Source organism: Neoarius graeffei, chromosome 1 (genome assembly GCF_027579695.1).
Source record: "Neoarius graeffei isolate fNeoGra1 chromosome 1, fNeoGra1.pri, whole genome shotgun sequence".
Classification (NCBI taxonomy): domain Eukaryota; kingdom Metazoa; phylum Chordata; class Actinopteri; order Siluriformes; family Ariidae; genus Neoarius; species Neoarius graeffei.
Window position 1 is genome coordinate 75071428 of NC_083569.1, and position 14467 is coordinate 75085894.

General features: G+C 40.7%; 2 protein-coding genes across 5 annotated transcripts; one reads left to right on the forward strand and one right to left on the reverse strand.

Moving 5' to 3' along the window:
* Positions 1-4474: 4474 nt before the first annotated feature.
* Positions 4475-10587, reverse strand: LOC132889500 (zona pellucida sperm-binding protein 3-like). Its single transcript, XM_060926114.1, has 9 exons — positions 10186-10587; positions 7058-7185; positions 6856-6959; positions 5774-5951; positions 5574-5691; positions 5290-5381; positions 5029-5120; positions 4812-4919; positions 4475-4658 (listed from the first exon to the last, which is right to left on the reverse strand). The coding sequence occupies exons 1-8, from the start codon at positions 10585-10587 to the stop codon at positions 4831-4833; spliced, it is 1203 nt and encodes a 400-aa protein (XP_060782097.1). The 3' UTR covers positions 4475-4658; positions 4812-4830.
* Positions 10588-11951: 1364 nt separating this feature from the next.
* ufsp1 (UFM1-specific peptidase 1 (non-functional)) lies at positions 11952-14467 on the forward strand. 4 transcript variants are annotated; one of them, XR_009655065.1, is made up of 2 exons: positions 11952-13639; positions 13781-14467. XR_009655065.1 is itself a non-coding variant. In XM_060925810.1 (2 exons), exon 1 carries the CDS (start codon positions 12133-12135, stop codon positions 12856-12858), a length of 726 nt encoding a protein of 241 aa, XP_060781793.1. In that variant the 5' UTR covers positions 11952-12132; the 3' UTR covers positions 12859-12898; positions 13781-14467. The 4 variants fall into 4 exon arrangements, 2 of the variants coding, with proteins under 2 accessions (XP_060781793.1, XP_060781964.1); XR_009655067.1 differs by having other exon boundaries at positions 13791-14467; XM_060925810.1 differs by having other exon boundaries at positions 11952-12898.

Consider the following 14467-nt stretch of genomic DNA (forward strand, 5'->3'; position numbering starts at 1 on the left):
GATGGTGGTGTTGGGGGGGGGGTATTTTAACATTTGATATTTTAAAATTGTGGCATGTTGTTTAAAAACTGATCATTATTGAAAGCAGGTCTTTGTCAGGAACCTCAGCAGTAACAGCAGAGTGTTCTGGAATAGGCACAAGCACTGACCTTGGGGAGCCAAACATAGAGCTGGGTGCCACACATTTCATTCAATGACACTTTCCCTATATTTTACTTATTTTGACTGAGAAATGTTTTATTGACAATTTTGATAACCCTTCACTTTTAATCCAGGTCTGTAGTGTGAAATGTTCTCAGCTGTGTTTTTGTTTAAAAATGTTTTCCAAATTGTAGCTGTGTTTAATTCATATCCAGAAAAATATATATTCCAATATAATATACTCAGCATAAACATTTTAAAATAGATTCTATATTTTTGGTCCATCCATGACATATTACTAAAGTAGCCTATTTACTGTTGTTGATGTGGGTCACTTGCTGTTAACCAATTCACTTTCTCGTACCAGGAGAGCTGAAAGGAACGAGTATTATTCCCTACCTTTTTCACCAAGTCAATTTGAGGCGTTGGTCTACCCTGCTCTTTAATTTTTTCCTCGAAAGGAAGACTGGCAAATGGCTTCGCCAAAATTAAATCAGCAATGCTTGGCATCCGTGTGCAGCTTTCTTGCTAGCTGACTAGCCCCCTCAAGTTCAGTCACTCAAACGAAATTTCTGGAACTAAGATAGCAAACTTGACAACACTATATTTACACTATTTACAATGAAAATATATACAAACTAAAAAAGCTGGTAGAAACCATATGTAATGAATGAAATCGAAATGTAAGCTGATCTCTTACAATACACCACAGCACTTGCGAATCCGCATGGGACTGAACTGAGATTCACCGCTGCCTGTCTATATTTGAAACGAGCTGTCAATCAAAGAAAATATCCGGCCGCTTTCACCAATCACCAGTCTCCCCGCGGAAAGCTTTGCCATGTCCCTCCCACTGTGAGGCTGGGAGTCCGTGGGTGGGCGTTTTCGCAGTATTTGTCCAATAACCGTCTTGCATTTTGATATTGAAAAGCGCATAGCTCCCAAATGCCATTGAAGTCCACTGAGGCTGGGAGTCCGTGGGCAGGTGTTTTCGCAGTATTTGTCCAATAATCATCTTGCATTTTGATATTGAAGAGCGCATAGCTCCCAAATGCCACTGAAGTGCACTGAGGCTGGGCTGCATCGCGCTGTCACGAGGGGGAAAAACTCACGCACACATTAGGCGAACTGGGGAAAGTTATAACGGGATGATTTTGCACTGTAGTTGGGTTGAGCACATATTTCTATGATTCTGGATCTGAAATAGCAATGTTATAAGGTCGGCTATAACATAAGCCTAGCGCAATTCATCCTACACGATGTTCGTCATTTTTAGAGGAGGCTGAGCCTCCCTCGTTGTCTTAGAGTAATCGCCCGTGCTGCATTGCATTCTGGAACTTTGAACCCAACATTTGCTTCTCTACTACTTCTTAATGGAATTTCTTATTAATTGGGGGGAAGAAAATCACTGAAATATGGTGCGGGGGAGGAAAGATTATTTGGTTTTAAAGAGCTGACAATAAAACCTCACTATTAATACTTATGTTCTCTCCTATCAAATACCATTGTAACTAAAGCTTTTTCCCCCTTTGTGATGTCAGAGCAGCAGGCCCCTGTTAACTTCTCATGGAATAATAAAAATACAGAGCAAACCACCAAATATTTAGTGAAAATCGGTACATTCTCTTTGCAAAGCAAGATCAATGCACAAAACTATGGCCTTAAAGTTAAGTCATATCCATGAGTGCGAGGCACACCACCCCAGTTTTCAAGAATATGAAACAATCTGGGATGTAGATTAAAGCAAAAGCTTCTAATACGATAAACTCTAAGGTAGGTTTATCGATTTCAAATTATTTGTAGGAAGAATTTTTAGCCAAGATCAGCACAATGTTAGATGAGGTAAATACTGAGGATTTGGTTTGATTGCTGATGGAGAACAAACAAAAAAATATCACCCCTATTCAGGGTTTTCTGTACTTCAACTATTTTCTACAATGTAGAACAATACTGAAGACATCAAAACTATGAAGTACCACATGGAATTATATGGTAAACAAAAAAAAAAAGTGTAAAATAAAATCTGTTCCATATTTTAGATTCTTCAGGCATAGCCACTGTTTACCTTGGACACTTTACACACTATTGGCATCATCATAACCAGCTTCAGGAGGTAGTAACCTGGAATGCTTTTGAATTAACAGGTGTGCCTCGTCAAAAGTTAATTAGTACAATTTCTTGCTTTCTTAATCCATTTAAGATCAAAGAGTAAATAACCCTATTCCACAACTGTAGTTACATATTACATCAAGAACCACTCCACCAAGTGAAGAGAAACAGTCCATTATTTTTACACATGAAGGGCCTTCAAATTAATAAAAAGAAAAAAAAACCCCATTGAATTAGAAAGGGTGTCCAAAATTTTGACTGGCATTGTATATCTATAATCTCATTTGATAACATGAACACTTCTCAAAGAGTGAATAGTCCATTGAACAAAATTTGCATCTGTCTCAAAGTAAATCTGCAATACACCAGTTATTCCCAAATAAAAATATGATTCCATATTAAGCTGTACTTTCTCATTTAAAAAAAAACAGCAATCAAAATATGTGCCACAATAGTGCATTAAAGAACCCTTCAGTACACACCAGCAGATCTCTTTGCAGTCTTGGACCTCTCCCTGTGTCCAGTTACATCCATTGCTACACACCTTTGGATGATTCAAGCCATTTGAGTATTGCCGGCAGCTCCATTCTCTTTGCAGTGCTTTACCGCATCAAGCTCACTCCAAGTTGTGCTTTCCCCCCCCTCCCTCTCCTTAACTCCATCTCAAGTCAATAGGGTAAAATTCTGGAGCAGAAGTGTTCACAGCTCCAATTGTGCTTTGTTTGTGCTGCCCATTGTTATGTCTGCAGTCTGTTTACAGATATTTGTGGAATACTTCAAGCCTTTAGGCACCTGTTGTGTAACTTGGTTCATGGTCTCATTTCTCATACAGATTATCAACAGATGACTGAATGAATAAAGGCCAACCACCAGCAATAATCCAAAGTAACCAATAACTGATTAGTGATGGGTGTACTTGTGCAGATATAGACAGTTATATCTATCTACCTACCAACTGAACAGTAAGAGTCAAGTGATGCCACAAAACATGGACAACCACAAAAACAGGAGGACTTGGACATCTTTAGTGCAAAACCAAAACAGGTGTCCTTAAAGAAACAAAAACACTCCTACTGCTACAAGGTTATGAAAACCAATATTGCAGTAGTCCATAGACCTTTGCAACTTATACTAAATAGGAGTTGTGTTGACATTGTTGGTCAACTAAATTCTCACTTTATAACATCTCTTTAAAGCAAACAAACTCACGAGCAGAAAGACAGGCTTCCTGCTAAGAATCACCAAGCAATGACCAACTTGCTGAACAGCCTAACTGGGAACATTAAGAGCAGAAGAGACAGAGGTGTAATGGATTTAATAACTATAAATAAATGGGGTGGGGGGTGCTATGCAAGAAAGCTGAAAAGACATGCAAGATGAAAACCTTCTAGAAGGATGGGGGTAGTGGAGATGATCCAGCATGTACTACCATTTCAGTGAAGCAGACATAGGACAGGCTTGATAAGGGACTCATTTGCTGAAATGTGCAGAGCTAGCTTGTTGCCATATTTCTAGGAAAATATAAACTGCTTTACAGGATACCACTTTCCTACATTGCAACATGATTAATCAAAAAGGCCAAAAATGTATTTGTTGAGAACTCCTTAATATATTTTAAAAGAAAAAAAGCCATCATGACAGACTGTGAAAGGCACAAAACCAGGTTGAAGGTTTAATGCAGTTTAATGTGCAGGGAGGTCGACAACCAAACACCAGCAAAGCAAACAGTTCGAACAAACATATAGGAGATGGAAAACATGACTATGAGAAACAAAGACGACAGTCTAAGCATTTGTCAAATCTCTTTAATCCAAACCATTTGAGCAAACAGAAATACCCATGTATGTATACATGGCTTACACACAAGAACCAGCACAAGGCATTTTTTCTTCATTTCTGTGCTGATAGCATCCATTTGAGAATATAGCAAGCTTAGGGCACTGCACGGGGGGGGGGGGGGGGGGGGGGGGGAATACAGATCCTGCAAATCTCTGAGAAAGATCAGAATTCAAAAGACTGAAATGCCATTTCATGAGGCTTCATCACACAATAGTAGATTTAATTAAACAAACAAACAAAAAAAAAAAACTACAAATATAGACTAGAATGACAAAGTACAAATAAGCTGGTAATTGCTTAGTGACAATGCAGATCCATTAGGATATACATGAAAGGAAACCATGTCATTTACATTTAAAACAATCAATAAGTATAATTCAGTATTTTGGTCTCCACATATTTACATTAATTTCTTTTCAGCAGATGCATTTTTCTAAAGCCATGTACAGGGAAGCAGAATACATTCATGGCACAGAGCTGAGCAGTTGAGGGTTAAAGGCACAGTGGCTCTCTGGCAGTCCTGAGATTTGAACTTGTTTTCCAAGCGGGAATATCAGAATGTGAAATTCCTAAAGGTAACAAAGATTCCATTTTGAATAAATTTCCAAACTAAGTCATCTATTAGGAAGATGGACGTAGATGCCAGCCAACACACTCTTTGCACAAACTATCATGCTGTTCATTTCTATCCACAAATAAGTGAAGTGTAAAATGGTGCATACCTCAGATGAAGGGCTCAGGTCAGACTCGTATCCCTGCAGTAAGTTTCCCAGTCCAATGAACATCTGAGGGCAGAATCTGAAGGGGGCCAACCACTCTGGTCTGCTCAGCTTTAAGAGACAAGAGAAGGGATCTGCTGATTAATAAATTCTCCCTCATGCAAACTTCATTATAGCACTGATCCCAGAGAACGTACAATTATTTGCCCTCAAAACAAACCTAGATATTTGCTGGACATGGCCATCTCAGATTTGCAGTCTGCAGTTTGACAACAAAGACACACACTGCTGCTCCCCTCGACTTCATGCCAACTGCAGAAATCAACATTCATGAGTTACAACAGCTCCAGTAACTTCTGAAAACAAAGGAGTCATCCCCCCCCGCAATCAAGATGGTACCAGTGGTCAAGTTTTACTAAATGAAGTCCTTGTACTCCTTATCTGATGAGCAGTTGAAACCATCATACATCAGTGGACTAACCGAAATGAAGGCTGATGAAAATGGCACGCTTTCTTTTGGGAGTCAGGCAGACTGTAACCAGGAGCAGCTTTCAAGTGGCAACTGATGAAAACCTAAGAAATGCAAAGTCATAACTGGTAGGTAAAGGTGTAGTTCATCCATTTCAAATAATATAAACTGCTACATATAACCACCAGTGGAACTGTAAGGCACCTACACGGTGTTGGGTACATGGCTTTATCATATTACAACGAACTTGGAGCAACCAAATGACCTATGCCTTACTTGCATGAACAGAAAGTCACCTGTTTTCTCTGATCTTGAGGGAAGTAGAATGCCTGTATACTGAACCGGAGTATATTCTCCTTTGGCCTGCTGTAAAACTTGGATGAGGAGTACGGCAACATGCTGTCTATCAGGCACCTACAACATGAGCAAAGAGCAGCTGGTCAGAGCAGAACAGTCATTCAGTCAATAATGTTTGGATACACACTGTATCACTAACCCATGGTTGGATATGAACTCATAGCTAGGCCTTGAGAACAGGTCAGAATCAATAGTAGCCACACAACGGTCCACATAGATTCGCAATGGACGGTGCATAGGACCATTCACTGCTGCTTCCAGGAGCAATGGCTCTCCCTGCTGGAATACAGTGGACTGATGAAGGGAGCTGACCTCACCTGACATGAAACAAACATGGATGCTTCTCATTTCTCAAACTACACAGCAACTCCTTTCCTTGCTTCTTAGTTTCTCTCTCCAAGGAAGTGAAGAAAGGATACAAAGACAAGGAGTCAAAAACAAACATTTGCCAAATGAAACATCCTTGTTTACTGAAGCATTACTTTAAAGCCATTGCACCAACTGAGGACATGTTGCCCACCTTTATTGACCATCTTTAGATCTGCATATACACAGTGATGAGACACTGTATAAACCATATCTAATTTTGCATCCATGTTTCTCACTATGCCATCAATTAATGAAATGTGTTTGGGGAGGTAGAGCATTTATACTGTTGTCCCAAGTCACATGCTACAACAAAATACTTGTGCATAAGAAGCACCCATGACCCCTTGCTCTCAAAGCCTCCTAGCTCCTCCGTTCCCCTGACTACATTCTTAGAACTTATACATCCTCAAATATACTGAAGTTCCATAGATTTGAATCACAGTCTGAAACAGTCTGGTACATCTGAAACACAGTCTGGTACATCTCTCCAAATATACATTAGTATGCCTTCAGGAAATTTCAATATTTGGATTTGGAGACATATGCAAGATCACTGGGGCATTTGTCTCAGGAGTCCACCTTCAATTCTGCAAACTGCATTTTAAAACCTGGTATATTCTTAGATGGTGGACTTTTTGATTTCTGGGTCATGGGCTGAAAGATGTAGAATTGAGGAATCAAGGAAGCTTCAAATGGAGTTGAGGAACTTACTACCTCACTGAAATGTTACAAAGTAAAAAGCAAGCACTAATCTACTGGCAGCTACATCTAATGCATAACAAAAATGATACAAATGGCAGAAAAGGAGCAGTAGACATTGAAAACCAAGGTACATCTGAGCATACAGTTCACCTTTAATAACCCTGAGAGAGAAGTGCAGTAATCCTACTGCTTCAATGGTTGAAGTCATGGGCAGCCAGGTGGGGCTCAGTGGTTCTGCACTCACTCTAAACTTTCTGTAGAATCCATAGCAAGAGATTAAACATTTGGTAAGAAGGAAGGATGGATACACCACAAGCCACAACACCATTTCAAATGCAGCAATACAACCCACCTTTGATAACGGCACTCAATAGGAACGACTGCAGGTGGATGTTGTAATACAAGGACACCAGCCAAGGTTAGAGGTGAACCAGGGGAAAATACCAGCTTATTGGAATAAATGAGCCAGTTGCCATTTACCTGGAAATTAAAAGTGACACAAAAACAATTGTGTTCATGTGACAATTTTAAGTTTTTGGATTAATTGCTCAATAAAACCTCTTGCTGATCATCTGGGATTTTCATGCACAGAGTGGACATATGAGAAAAGCCAACCCACTCACCCACCCATATAGTAGCAATTCCAAGAGAAGAAAGGAGAGAATTCAGAGCAGAATAACCAGACTAGTTGACATGAAGGCTAAGGTAAGGCATATACAGTGGCGCTTGAAAGTTTGTGAACCCTTTAGAATTTTCTATATTTTTGCACAAATATGACCCAAAACATGAGATTTTCACACAAGTCCTTGAAGTAGATAAAGAGAACCCAGTTAAACAAAGAAAAAAAGTATTATACTTGGTCATTTATTTATTGAGGAAATGATCCAATATTACATATCTGTGAGTGGCAAAAGTAGACCATTGTTACCCTCCCCAGGAGTGGTCGACCAACAAAGATCACTCCAAGAGCAAGGCATGCAATAGTCGGTGAGGTCACAAAGGACCCCAAGGTAACTTCTAAGCAACTGAAGGCCTCTCTCACATTGGCTAATGTTAATGTTCGTGAGTCCACCAATAGGAGAACACTGAACAATGGTGTGCATGGCAGGGTTGCAAGGAGAAAGCCACTGCTCTCCAAAAAGAACATTGCTGCTCGTCTGCAGTTTGCTAAAGATAACATGGACAAGCCAGAAGACTACTGGAAAAGTGTTGTGGACAGAGGAGACCAAAATAGAACTTTTTGGTTTAAATGAGAAGCGTTATGTTTGGAGAAAGGAAAACACTGCATTCCAGCATAAGAACCTTATCCCATCTGTGAAACATGGTGGTGGTAGTATCATGGTTTGGGCCTGTTTTGCTGCATCTGGGCCAGGACGGCTTGCCATAATTGATGGAACAATGAATTCTGAATTATACCAGTGAATTCTAAAGGAGAGTCAGAACATCTGTCCATGAATTGAATCTCAAGAGAAGGTGGGTCATGCAGCAAGACAACAACCCTAAGCACACAAGTTGTTCTACCAAAGAATGGTTAAAGAAGAATAAAGTTAATGTTTTGGAATGGCCAAGTCAAAGTCCTGATCTTAATCCATTCAAAATGTTGTGGAAGGACCTGAAGCGAGCAGTTCACGTGAGGAAACCCACCAACATCCCAGAGCTGAAGCTGTTTTGTACAGAGGAATGGGCTAAAATTCCTCCAAGCCGGTGTGCAGGACTGATCAACGGTTACCGGAAACGTTTAGTTGCAGTTATTGCTGCACAAGGGGGTCACACCAGACACTGACAGCAAAGGTTCACATACTTGTGTCACTCACAGAAACACTATATTGCCAAAAGTATTTGCTCACCTGCCTTGACTCACATATGAGCTTAAGTGACATCCCATTCCTAATCCATAGGGTTCAATATGACATCGGTCCACCCTTTGCTGCTAGAACAGCTTCAACTCTTTTGGGAAGGCTGTCCACAAGGTTTAGGAGTGTGTTTATGGGAATTTTTGACCATTCTTCCAGAAGTGCATTTGTGAGGTCACACACTGACGTTGGACGAGAAGGCCTGGCTCTCAGTCTCTGGTCCAATTCATCCCAAAGGTGTTCTATCGGGTTGAGGTCAGAACTCTGTGCAGGCCAGTCAAGTTCATCCACACCAGACTTGGTCATCCATGTCTTTATGGACCTTGCTTTGTGCACAGTCATGTTGGAAGAGGCCAGCTCCAAACTGTAAAAACAGTCTGCATGCCTAGGTGCTTGATTTTATAAACCTGTGGCCATGGAAGTGATTGGAACACCTGATTCCGATAATTTGGATGGGTGAGCAAATACTTTTGGCAATATAGTGCATGTAATATTGGATCATTTTCCTCAATAAATAAATGACCAAGTATAATATTTTTGTCTCATTTTTTGAACTGGGTTCTCTTTATCTACTTTTAGGACTTGTGTGAAAATCTGATGAAGCTTTAGATCATATTTATGCAGAAATATAGAAAATTCTAAAGGGTTCACAAACTTCCAAGCACCACTGTGACCACTCTTTATAAACTTTTTTTTTTTAAATGGAAAACCAAACATTATACAAAACATTGGAAGGGTGGGGTAGAGAAAGAAAAATACAGTCATTAATTAAGAGAAGAAAGAAAATTATAAAGTTGCCATCAAAATAATTGTCCTTTCGGCTTTGCGGTTGTTCAGTCCTTCAAGAGAGTTCATATATGATTTGACCTCATTTTTAAACACAGCAAATGAGGGTTTCCTTCCCCCCCCCCATTTACATCTATGAATATGATATTTACCCAAAATAATAAAAAGATTCAATATAAAAATTATATGGTTCACAAAATATTTTTCTTTCAAAGAAAAACAAAACATCTTTTTTACTAAAGGATACACTACAAGACCATACCTCACAGCACAGATGCTCAACCTCGACCCAAAAAAACATTCATAAAATAAATGACAAATAGATTCAGACGTAGCACCACAGAAAACACATAAATCTGAAAGGTCTGTTTTAAATCTTTGCAATAGTGTGTTTGTGGGGTAAATTAAATGTAGCATTTTAAAAGAAACTTCCTTGACTTTGTTATTAAGTATGTAATCACTTAAGCAAACCCAAATCTTATCCCAATCAATGTCCACAAAAAGGCCATTCCAGTAACTTTTACACCTTGGAGTAACAGGTGTCTGTATTATCTGTCTTAGCCACTTATTATTACATTTCCTATCTCTAATGTTTACACCATTAAGAAATATATTAAAGTGTGGAGAAGCACTCTTTATAAACGTGGTGAGCAGAAAGGCATCCCCCAACACGTCACATCCTGAAGCAGAAGACATTGGGCTCCACTTCTGCTACAGTGAGCACAGACTCAGATGATTGGAATAAAACACCGTCTGGTCTAATCCTACCCAATATTCTGGAGATTTTATTCAGCCCAATTCGTAAAAAAACCCGGCTTGTGCTACCAATTTGGCTTCTTACCCGAGATTCACTCCCACAGTCTTGTAATCTGGCAGAAAGGACCATCTCAGTAGAGGTAATGAAGTCTTTAAGAGGACTGCAGTCTCCAGGAGCGCCATCTTCACCCAGCCCAACTGATTCTGGAGATAAAACAACACCGCGTCCAAAGTAGTGCCGTTTCACCACAATCCTCCAGTTTTTCTCCTCACATTTAACAACCAGGCCCCCATTCTCAGGCTCAGGGACTTTCCTAACTTTTGAAAACGAGCGTCCGGAGAATATTTTGGGAGACTCTCGACTAGAAATCTCCATTTCCGGCGTCTTCTGTCCAGAAAAGTGACCAGAGTTCAGACTCTCGGGTGAAACTCCCAGGACTGACGCTGCAAAAACTCCTAAACTCATAAACAGTAAACTCTGAATCATTGTAGGATTTTAATATAGTATTGTAAGATAAGAATGAAGCTTTAAATGTGATATAAACTGTTTGGTTCGAGCTTTATAGGACGCCTGTAATCAGCGTGCATCAGTTTCACCTGTAATCACTACTGTTAGCGCTAAGGGAGCAGATTTTACTTTTTTTTTTTTTTGGTGATTTACACCTGAAACCTTGTTCCATTTATTTTGCTTCAGCTATGTTGGAAGATTTTGGCAAATGATTTGCGATATTTTTCTGGAGACCAAAAGTGAAATGTTCGGTTTTCGAGATGATTTTAATCAGGCAGTAAAGCAATAGTTTTTTTTTTTTTGTATTAATTGACTATTCTTAAGATGTAATATGCTCTCATATATATTCTTAACAGCGAGAACTTTATTATTTTTGTCCTTATTGCTGATTTGACACCCTTCTGAACTAATACTGCATTTTTTTTTTAAGAGGAAAGGTTTAAAAACCAACATTCACGACGCGGAACTGTTAAACACAAGCTTTTGCGCACAAGGGAAGGACTTTGTAGTCGGACCTCTCGATATTGCGAGATGCACAGAGAATTACACAACACTTTAGATTTATTTATGTGTTAGTGAAAGAGGGTTTTTCTTTTCTTAAACAGTATTTCCAGACAGTATTTACAAACATGCACACCCTCCAGAATCCTCACAATTAACATTCTCTGGAAATAAAGGTGCAAACAAGGGACTCAAGGAGAGAAATAGGAGAAAATGAAATGCGGATGCTGGAAAACAAGTGTAACAGTGTAAAAGAAAATCCCAAGCCCTATTTCACAAGCTGAGAAATGGCTACATACGTGCATCACATGTGTAACAACTCCGTCTGACTATGATAGTTCACTCGTATTCCGAAGATAAAATACTGCCTCCTACAGTGGCCAAATCTCAAACAATAGCACCAATAATTATATACTGATCTGAAAAAATATCAGAGTAACACCACGAATGGCCAAAAATACAGTGGTGTTGTACACAGGAGCAAAACAGGTAAGAAGGTGTTTGAGCTTTTCTATGAGATGTTAAGAAATTTGCTAAAACAGTGCTATCATGGCCAACATTGCACTTGTTGATAAACAATCAGGCTTTGCCACTGATTTATATATACACAAGAAGAAAGACACTTAATTTCACTGGTGAAAAAGGGGAACAAATAAGACAAGAGAGATGATAGAGAGTAAGCAGGCTGGCACTTGTAACTTTCTTTCCATTGCCAGATCAATGTTGTTATTTTCTCAGATGTATTTTTGTATCTTGTGGCAGGAGTACACTATAGTACTTGGCACTACAAGGTTTAAAAACCAACATTCATGACACGGAACTATTAAACACAAGCTTTTGCGCAGAAGGGAAGGACTTTGTAGTCGGACCTCTCGATATTGCGAGATGCACAGAGAATTACAGAACACTTTAGATTTATTTATGTGTTAGTGAAAGAGGGTTTTTCTTTTCTTAAACAGTATTTCCAGAAATATAAATCTGTATAATAGTGGACATGGTGTGGCTGGTTTGTTGTTGTACTTCATGGAGCGGAAACAGGAAGAAGCTATAGACTGGGGAAAGCGGTTATCCGGAGAGGATCCGCACACAATTGTAAACAAAAGTGTCAAAGACGTTTTAGTGAAGAATGCACATGACGGACTGGCTCTGCCATTGACAGAGTATGGGAGATGTTCAGTTATATCGGGACAGTGTGTGTATTATCATTATGGCTGTGATGGACAGGACGACAGAGGCTGGGGTTGTGGATACCGGACTGTTCAGACCATCGGCTCTTGGCTCAATAATGTCTCTCACGGTGCAAAATCCAGACTTCCGCCAAGTCTCTCTGAAATCCAGCAAGCTCTAGTTACAGTAGGAGACAAGCCGGCCTCGTTTTTAGGCTCTAAAGAGTGGATAGGGACTTACGAGGCTGCTCTGGTCCTTGAGCAGCTCTATGATGTCCCCTGCCGGCTGGTGCATGCGCGCAGTGGGGGGACAGAGCTCGAGCAGGCGGCTCAGGACCTGCACCAACATTTCCTCACCCGCGGATCACCAGTGATGATGGGTGGGGACAGGGACAACTCCTCCAAAGGCATTCTGGGTGTGTGCACTGGGAAAGAAGGAAGCTACCTGCTGGTAATGGATCCGCACTATTACGGTCCTGTCCCGGACAGGGAGTCGCTGCAGAGGAACGGCTGGGTGGCGTGGAGAAGAGTTCACTCTCTCGATCACAGCTCCTTCTATAACCTTTGTTTGCCACAAACATAACCATGATGTCCATTCCACTTGGCGGCACGGTGGTGTAGTGGTAAGCACGGTTGCCTCAAAGCAAGAAAGTTCCGGGTTCGAACCCAGCAGCCGGCGAGGGCCTTTCTGCGTGGAGTTTGCATGTTTTCTCCGTGTCTGCATGGGTTTCCTCCAGGTGCTCTGGTTTCCCCCACAGTCCAAACACATGCAGTTAGGTTGACGTGGGGCGGCCTTGGGCTGAGGTGCCCACCTGACCCCTGACTACTCCTTGGGTGCTCTGGTGTGGTGTGTGTTCACTGCTTCACATGGGTTAAATGCAGAGGATGAATTTCACTGTACTTGAAGTGTGCATGTGACAAATAAAGGTTTCTTCTTCTTCTATGGCACAGTTTCCCAATCCTGGTCCAGGGACAATACTCAAATGGACAGGGGGTATTCCTAAAACAGGGTATGGAAAGTTTGTGCTCATGTTACCCAGCTGTTTGGGTTTCTAAATCGTTTGGCATAAATATTCATTCAGTTTCAATAAGCATGTCGTCCTGGTCAGGTGTCCTGGCAGCACAGTGGTGTAAGTGGTTAGCATGGTCGCCTCACAGCAAGAAGTTTCTGGGTTCGAGCCCAGTGGGGGTCTTTCTGTGTGAAGTCTGCATGTTCTCCCCGTGTCTGGGTGGGTTTCCCCCACAGTCCAAAGACACGCGGTTAGGTTAATATGAGACGGCCTTGGGCTGAGGTGCCCTTGAGCGAGGCACCTAACTCCCAACTGCTCCCCGGGTGCTGTTAGCATGGCTGCCCACTGCTCTGGGTATGTGTGTGTGCTCCTTGTTCACGTGTGTGTGTTCACTGCTTCAGATGGGTTAAATTCAGAGAGGAATTTCACAAGTGTGTGATGAATAAAGTTGTGCTTTCTTTCTTTCTTTCTTTTCTTCTTGTGGTGATCCTGGAGCGTGTCCCAGAAACACTGAGAGCAAGGTGGGAGAATTCACCCTGGATGGGATGCCAGTCCATTGTGTCACTCACTCACAACATATCCTGGACAATCTACTGAGCAGCATGGTTTCAGACAGTGGGAGGAAGCCAGAGAAAACTCACAGGAACATTCGGTGCTTTGGATCGAACCAGGAATCCTTGAGCTGTGAGGCAGCAATGCTACACACTGTACCTACCATTAATATCAATTCTAAAAGTTCTCTGATGGTCCTTTAAACCATGATCAGGATACTGAACATGCAGATTGTGAATTAGATGATGGATGATGAAAGGAATTCAGTTCACAATCATTTGTGCTACAGGTAAATGTTTTAACAAAATTGTGAGGTAATTACGGTGATGATAAATTCTTCTGATTATCACTGCTTTTTTTTAAGGACTTCGACCACATGTGTGATGTTTGCTGGACTGCAAGAAGTATTTCTTTTTGGGATTTTAACAGAAACTCTCATGCCCTCTTGTGGGCAAAATAATACACAGTCCATCGTAATTTTAACACAATGGAACTGAAATATTTATACTTTTAGAAAGAAGAACAAAAAACAATCATGTTGTGAGCTTAAAACAGTGCTCTTGTAATAGGAGTATTTCTGTCAATGAGATGACGACGGTAAAAAATAAAGGTGTTTCTGTAGCCTATTAA

What these genes read in the sequence shown, in the direction of transcription:
- LOC132889500 (XM_060926114.1), bottom strand. Translation starts at nt 10,587, where the DNA reads ATGATTCAGAGTTTACTGTTTATGAGTTTAGGAGTTTTTGCAGCGTCA. An exon ending in ACTGTGGGAGTGAATCTCGG is followed by an intron (nt 7,186 to 10,185) that starts GTAAGAAGCCAA and finishes TTTAATTTCCAG; the next exon opens with GTAAATGGCAACTGGCTCAT. An exon ending in CTCTCTCAGGGTTATTAAAG is followed by an intron (nt 5,952 to 6,855) that starts GTGAACTGTATG and finishes GTTTCATGTCAG; the next exon opens with GTGAGGTCAGCTCCCTTCAT.
- ufsp1 (XM_060925810.1), top strand. Translation starts at nt 12,133, where the DNA reads ATGGAGCGGAAACAGGAAGAAGCTATAGACTGGGGAAAGCGGTTATCC.